General features: G+C 34.7%; 1 protein-coding gene across 2 annotated transcripts in view; it reads right to left on the bottom strand.

Moving 5' to 3' along the window:
• The window catches only part of Ccdc126 (coiled-coil domain containing 126), a 28,022-nt gene that overhangs the window by 9,641 nt on the left and 9,981 nt on the right, over nucleotides 1-8,400 (bottom strand). For both annotated transcript variants that reach the window (XM_015490130.2, XM_015490131.2), the window contains one exon: nucleotides 3,536-3,924. In XM_015490130.2, coding sequence (XP_015345616.1) covers nucleotides 3,536-3,773 — 238 coding nt within the window. In that variant the 5' untranslated portion in view covers nucleotides 3,774-3,924. The remainder of the gene's footprint in view (nucleotides 1-3,535; nucleotides 3,925-8,400) is intronic.

The raw sequence follows: 8,400 nt of genomic DNA, 5'->3' as shown, positions 1-8,400 counted from the left end.
AAAAAAAAAAAAAAAAAAAAAAAACCCGCAAAACCTTACTAAATAAATATATACTATGGTATAACTAATTATAACAAATAAAAAATTTTTTTAAACCTCAAAAAGTAAATATGTAAACACTACACAACCATATAATTTTATTATTAAAAACTATAATATAACATTAACATAAAATATAAACTCTAGATTATGACTTATAACCTATGTTAATGTACCTGTGTCAATTTTGCTGAAATACTAACAGAATTGAAAACTTGGGACTTAAGGGATTAATTATTGGCAAAAGGGATCATCAGACATTTGGAAGAAACACAAAAGCACTCCAGAAAAGCTGCCACTAATAATCTCAGAGAGGGGAAAAAAAAAAAAAAGAGCTCTTGGAAATTGAAAATAAAGCTCCATGAAGAGCTAGAAAATAAATCTCTCAAAAATAAAGCAAAAGGGCTGGCGCAGTAATGCATATCTGTAATCCCAGCAGCTTGGGAGGCTGAGGCAGGAGGATCACCAATTCAAAGCCAACCTCAGCAACTCGAAAGACCCTGTCTCTAAATAAAATATAAAAAAGGGATGGGGATGCCACCAGTGGCTAAACACCCCTGGGTTCAATCTCAGGTGCGAAAAAAAAAAAAAAAAAACACATAAAAAATAAATAAAGCAAACGGATAAATAGAAGAAAAAGAATAAATGTGCTGGGGATGTAACTCAATGGCAGAACATTTATCTAGCATGTGTAAGGCCCTGGGTTCAATCCTAGTCACCCTCAAAAAAAATAAAATAAAGTAAAATAGAAATTAAAAGGGGCTTGGATGATAGAGCTCAGTTCTAGAGCATCCCTGGGTTAAATTCCAAGTACTGCACCAAAAATAAAAAAGGAAAATTAGAGGACAAGTTCAGGGAGCCCAAATGCTAAATAACAGAATTCTAGAATAAAATTTTTTTAAAAATCAAATAAATAATTTAAGAAATATCTTGGAATTAAATGACATAAGTTGCAGATTTTAAAATATAAACTGAGTTCCCAAGATATATACAAAGATACCCAATCCAGACAGATAATTGAGAAAGTTCAGAAGAGTATGCAACAAAAACCTTACTTTCAAAAAAGTAAGCTACAGGGCTGTTGTTGTAGCTCATTGGTAGAGTGCTTGCCTAGCACATGTGAAGCACTGGGTTCAATCCTCAGCACCACATAAAAATAAACAAAATAAAGGTATTGCATCCATCTACAATTAAAAATATTTTTTAAAAATGTAAGCTTCAAAAAATAAGTTATATATAAAGGCTGAAGAATAAGAACAGGATTCAATTCTTAAAAATGGAAGATGGGATGGAAAAACACAAAACAGAATAGTCTTTATAATCTTAAGGAAAATAATTTTCAGCCTAGTATTCTTTACCAAGCCAAATTTTCAATTAAGCATGAAGGTTTGCAGGGGGGGAAAGACCTTTCCAGATATACAAGGAACTCAAAACTTTATCTCCCTTATACCTTTCTCAAGAAAGGGGATAACCTAAAATCAGGAAGACGCTATAGAATTCTAGAAAATAGGGGATACAACATTAAGAGAGGAGTAAAGAGAATATACAGAATGATGACCGAGTGAGATCTTAGAACAATTCATGCTTCAAGCCTAGAGAACAAGCAGTTCAGACCAGAACTGAGCTGATCAGAAAACTCCAGGAAAGACTTCTTTTGTTTTGGCAGTACTAGAGATTGAATTAGGGGCTATAATGCCACTGAGTTATATCCCCAACCCTTTTTTTTATTCTGAGACAGGGTTCTCAGTTACCAAACTGGCCTCAAATCTGCAATCCTGCTGTGTCTGCCTCCTGAGTACTTGGGACTGCAGGTATGTATCACCATACCTGGCCAGGAAAGATTCCTTCAAAATAAAGGAAGTAATGGAATACTAATGTGTCTGAATACATCAGGAAAAGATTTAAGTAACCCTGGGGAGATGGAATATAAAAATAGGCAAAGAAACAAAAACCTGTAATTATTACTTCTAGGAAGAAAATTAACTTTTACATGAAAGGAAACATATGATAATGTACCACATGGCTCAGTAATGAATATCACTAATAGTCACAGTGCAAACAGTGAGTATTATTCTAACCAAAATTATGAAGGTAAAATATCAGGAGGAAAAAGACATGTGTCAGGGAAGGCAACCTTGGGATGGGTAGAATATATTTTGGGATTAAAAAGAAAGCTAAATCTTCACCCTACATGGTAGAAAGTTAACAAACAATGCCTATAACTAAAAAAAATCAAGAAGTGGTTCATACATCATGTTATTTGGATACAGAGATAGTCCCCAAATAAATGAAAAAAAATTTAATGGGTGGCTCCAAGGAAGAGGAAATCTGAGGACTGCTGAGAATGGGAAAAACTGCCCTTTTCATTATAAGAATCAACACATTTTGATTCTTTTTTTTTTTTCACATTTTGATTCTTGAAATACATGCCAGTGTAACTTATAATTAAATACTGAAATTGTCCACAAACTCATGTACATACATAGTGTTTCAGAACCATTCTGTTTGCTCTATATTCTTCTCTTTCTTCTGAGTTAGCACCCCTGACCCCACAGAAAGAGAATATGGCATGCAAAAGGAGCTTTAAATATAGCAGAAATCCAGGATAATAAACAACAAACACAGGCAATAAACAATGTAAATCCTGTGTCTTAGGGATGAATAAACTTTAAACTCTACACAACTGATGATTTATATAAAAATTGGGACATTCAAAATAATTTAAATAGGTGACTTTAAAAATACATACATACATATATATATATACATATATGTGTGTGTGTGTGTGTGTGTATGTCACACACACATAAATAAAACCTGGGGGTGGCACACACCTATAATCCCAGTTACTCAGGATCCTGAGCTAGCAGTATCACAAGTTCTGGGCCAACCTGTACAACCTGATGAATCCCTGTCTCAAAATAAATAATATATACATTTACATATACAAACAAACATTTTTACACATGTATATTTTTAAAGGGGTACAAACCTAGTGGTGAAATGTCACAATTTCTATAATGTATTTTTTGTATATTTTTGTTTATTTTTATGTGGTGCTAAGGACTGAACCCAGACCCTCACACATGCGAGGCAACTGTTCAACTACTGAGCTATGGCCCCAGCCCTATAATTACTTTTAATATTTTTCAAAACAAATGTTGCAAACTGTTAATAATTATCAAATCTGGGTGATGAATATATCTCTACTTTTCAGTACATCTGAAAACAATTTTAATAAACAGTCAAGAAACAGTTACTTTGTAAGGATTTATACATGGGGACAGGCGCTGGGGCTCAGCAGTAGAGTGCTTGCCTATCATGCGAGGCACTGGGTTCGATCCTCAGCACCACATAAAAATAAACAAATAAATAAATGAAGATATATATTTTTAAAAGACTTATACATGAAATAATAAGTTCTATTTCCATGACTATCTTTAAATGGGGATAGACTAAAGAGGAGAAAACCAGAAATATTCTGTGGTTATCTTACCATATCCTGCCATAGAAGCACCATTCTCAACATCCACTGTGTTCTTATTTTCCTCTGCTAGAGCTTTAACGTATCTTTTGCTTAAATCTAGTATTTGTTCACGTAACTTGACGCTGCTTTGATGTCTTGGTTGTTGAAAAGTATAATGCAATAACATCAATCCCCAAATGAGTCCAAATACAAGCAACAGTAAACTCAATTTCTGAGACATATTTTTTCTTGAGATTGTAAAAAACATTTCTGATGAAGCAAACAGACTTGATTTAAAAGCAGTAACTGGAGATAAGCCTCCGAACAATCAAGACTTTTGAAAGAAAAAAACTCTTCTAATATGGTATAATCTTCATCTTCAGCAAAGTTGCCTCCACTCTTATATTAACTCTGTAAAACTGAGAAGAAAAAAAGACAATTAGTCTTAGTCTATATCAGCAACAAAATAAACAATGATAAAGAGATGCTCTAGTTTTGATTTGGAAGAATATCTTTTTCCTTGACAACTTTCTCTCTACTAAGTAAGATTTGAGGTCTTTCATCAGTTTCATTTTATATCTTATCAAAATTTAAATAAAAATAAATGTGAATTCATTAAAAATATCTGAAAAAATGCAACCATGGTTACAAAAATCTTTGGTTTCTTCTCATTTCTAACTAAAACCAAGGACATACAATAAGACTTATAAGAGATCTAAATCTGTTCAAAAATATATCACCAAACTAATACCTAAAGGCTATTTCTCGTTATTTTTAAAAGTAATAAATTAAAAAAAAAAAACAAGTAAATGCCAAATAAAAATTAGAAATAAGATAAAAGAAATTTAAAATCAAAATGCCTGTCTAACAAGAATTTCCGTAAGTGTGCTAACATTTAAAAATGTCACTAGCAGATATAACTAATGGGAAGAAGATAACCCTAGGAAGTATCCAACCTAAGATGAAAAATAAGTTATGATTTCTTAGTTTATATCTTATAAAAGTATGACAGGCCAGGATATAATCCCAGCTGAGGGAGTCTGAGGAAGGAGAATCACGAGTTCAAAGCCAGCCTCAGCAAAAGCAAGGCGCTAAACAACTCAGTGTGACCCTGTCTCTAAATAAAATACAAAATAGGGCTGAGGATGTGGCTTAATGGTTGAGTGCCCCTGAGTTCAACCCCCAGTACCCCCCCCCCCAAAAAAAAAACGTGTGGCAAATGCTAAAACAAGTTAGAATATTTTCCCATATTTCCTGGCTTACAATTTATTTTATTTTATTTATGGTGCAGTACTGGAGATTGAACCCAGGGCCTTGCACATACTAGGTAAGCACTCTACCACCAAGCTACATCCACAGTCCTTTTTAAGGGTTTTGCTAATTTCCAAGCCTGGCCTTGAACTTGAGATACTCCTGCCTCGCCCTTACAATTCCACAATTTAAATGACAAAGGTATTCATTTGTGTATGTATTTGTATAATTTAAGGAAAAAAATTAGAATATTATATATCAACTGTGTCTGTGTGTATGTGTGTGTGTTGCTAGAAATTGAGCCCAGGCAAGTGCTACGCACTGATCTACATGCCATGTACTATACTTCAACTTTTTTTTTTTTTTTTTTTTTTTAAGAGAAAGATTGTAACCATCATTAAATCTAGAAAGACCTGGAGAATAATGACATATATGTATCACCAAAGTGTCCAGTGAAGAAAAGATTTGATTACACCAAATGGCTGGAGTGCATTTCACAAGGATATTTCACAGCTTACTAAAAATAATCTTTAAGAACTTTTTAACTTCCTGTAACAAAACATCCCAATTTTAATCTGCTTACTAGGGAATGATCACATAATTGAATAAAACTTAGTTTGAGGATAAGACTAAAAATGAACACTATGCATTATAAAGGTAACTTTACAGAGCATTCCATCACTTTTACTCAAAAAATATTTACTGAGCAGCACATAGACTGGAGATCAGGGATACTATAGTTCTACTCTGGAAATTTGTTCCTAGAGCACATGATTTCAAACTTTTTAAAAATAAGGTATTTTAAAATCTATACAAAATATCAAAATACATATATATATTTGTCACGTTTTATACACACACACACACACACACACATACACACAGTCAAAACTTCTCAGCTGGGCACAGTGGTACACTATAATCCCATCAATTTGAATTTATAAGGCAGGAAGATTACAAATTAGAGGCCAACCTAGGTAACTCAGAGTTACCTGGCAACTTAGCAAGACCCTGTCTCAAAATAAAAAAAATAAATAAAAATTAAAAAAAAAAAATTTTTAAGGGCTAAGGATGTGGCTTAGTGGTAGAGTAACCCTGGGTTCAATTCCCAGCCTAAAAACAATAAGAACTTCACTATTAGATGTGTGCTAAAGCATGTATAAGATGGGAATTCTCTGCCCTGCTGATTCACCTGTCCTGCTCAGAAAACTCCCTACTCAGTCCACCAGGCCACCTCACAATCTCTGATATATCTTTACTAAACTCTGGGGCTCCAAGGTTTGAACAACAGCTATCTGTTTTTTGTTGAAGTATACTATCCTGCCAAACCTCACTACAACATGATATACCATTAGTATAATAATAATTGCTGTAGTCAAATAAAAACTACATTAAAAATTAGGAATTAAGTCCTTTTCAAAGTTTCTTCTACTTATTTCTTTAGCTACCATGCACAGAATAAATTCCTTTATATCTTAGAAAAAATAATACTATTAAATCAACATTGGATTATTAAACTTTGCTTTATTAGCCAAATTAAATAAATGTTTTACATATTAACATTATTCTTCCTTCAATATATTCCTCCTATATATCTTGAAGTATGTATTATTATTCTCCCCTTAAAGATGATCAAATTAAGGCTTACAGAGATTAACCTGCCTAAGATTTTTGTCGGGGATAACTGACTTTAGTTGCCTTAACTTGGTAAGAACTAAAGGTCCAAAAGTTTAGAATCTATATATCCATTCAAAGTCTGTTCTTATTCCTTTATAGAAAGTCTAGCCCCATTAGAACTCATAGGTTTTCCAAAGACTCATTAAAGTAGAAAATACCAAGACTACAATAGCATTGGGAAGATAAAAGGAGATTTGGTAGGCCAAGTTTGGAGATGGAGTAGGGAAAAGGATAGTCAAACCCAGGGAGCCTCATCTATAATAGGTAAAACTTTCCAAGAAGGAACAAACTTAAGAATGTCAAAGCTTCTAACCACTGTGCACTGTCTTAAAGAGTAAATAGTAGAACCAACAACAAACATAGGTACTAGACAGGACAGAGGAACAGCTGATGAACTTATGACCCCAAAAGAATAAGTCCCAAGGAACAAGTCTCTGGGAACTAGTTTAAACTTACTGATTCTCAATAGAAGGGGCCAAAGATCTCAGTTGCATACTTAGATAAAGAGATCCTTATTGCTCTATATCACTGTACAATCACACTCAGAAATGAGGCTTTCATGATTGAAAGGCTTTAGCAGCCTGGACTCTGTATGGACTGTGAATGCTCAGCACTGCCCTGAACAAAATGAAAGCAGTGCAGATGCTCATCTCAGGGAAAGTCAGGAATTTTTACAGGGACTATCATGGTAAGGAATTTAATGTTTTGCAACTTGTTAATGTTTATTATATATTTTTACAGTGAAAAGTAAAATATTAAACATAAAAAGGTTTTGTCTTTGGGATTAGCAAAGATCTGAGAAGTTGGGAGCACTTAATCTCACTCACATTAGGGAATTCCAAAAAGACTACCAAGGAAGACAGAATATCATGGAGCTGTCTCCAAGTGAAAAGATGGCCTGAGAGTTGGGGCTGTAGCTCAGGGGTAGAGCCTTGCTTATCATATGGGAGTCGTGGGTTCTATCCCCACCACAAAAATGGGGCTAAAAATAAAAAGGTGGCTGGGAGCCAGTTTATACCTGAGAAAGAGCTAAGCAGCTCAAAGGACCCTATGCATTCCCTAAAGCAACCCAAGGCTGCCTGAAAACTATTTTATCTAAGGGTTCATTTTCATAAGAAATTCCAAACAAAACTAACAGAGGTGAGTAAGATTTCTAAAAGGATACATTTCTGTCTTTGGTCTCTTCCAAGGGAATGCTTCACATTAAAATCACCTAGAGTTGTGTTTTTTTGTTTGTGTGTGTGTGTGTGTGTGTGTGTGTGTGTGTGTGTGTGTTAAATCCTAGTGCCAAGTCCCACCCAGTACCAACTAAATTAATCTGCCTGGAGATGGGAGCCAGGCATCAGAGTTTTTTAAAGAACACTGGAGTCTTTATGCAGCAAAGTTAGAGAACCACTGTCCAAAACTCAAACTTCTTATAAAGCAACAATGACAGCTGCAGAAAGGGTGTCTAAATTCAAATCTATAATTCAGTTCAACAGTGTGACACAGGAATCCTGTTACTTGGACCTACCCACAACAACCTTTTAAAGTGGTGAGACAGAAAAGAGGTGATCTTGGGGCTGGGGATGTGGCTCAAGCGGTAGCGTGCTCGCCTGGCATGCATGCAGCCCGGGTTCGATCCTCAGCACCACATACAAACAAAGATGTTGTGTCTACCGGAAAACTAAAAAATAAATATTAAAAAATTCTGTCTCTGTCTGTCTGTCTGTCTCTCTCTCTCAAAAAAAAAAGAAAAGAAAAGAGGTGATCTTTTCTGGAACCCAAATTATTACTTTCTAATTTTTTTTTTTTTAAAAAAAGAGTGAGAGAGAGAGAGAGAGAGTGAGAGCGAATTTTTTTAATATTTATTTTTTTTTAGTTTTCGGCGGACACAACATCTTTGTTGGTATGTGGTGCTGAGGATCGAACCCGGGCCGCACGCATGCCAGGCGAGCGCGCTACCGCTTGAGCCACATCCCCAGCCC

The sequence above is a fragment of the Marmota marmota genome, unplaced genomic scaffold (genome assembly GCF_001458135.2).
Source record: "Marmota marmota marmota unplaced genomic scaffold, marMar, whole genome shotgun sequence".
Classification (NCBI taxonomy): Eukaryota; Metazoa; Chordata; class Mammalia; order Rodentia; family Sciuridae; genus Marmota; species Marmota marmota.
Note: the sequence above shows the minus strand (reverse complement) of the source record. Positions and strands in the feature narration are given on the sequence as shown.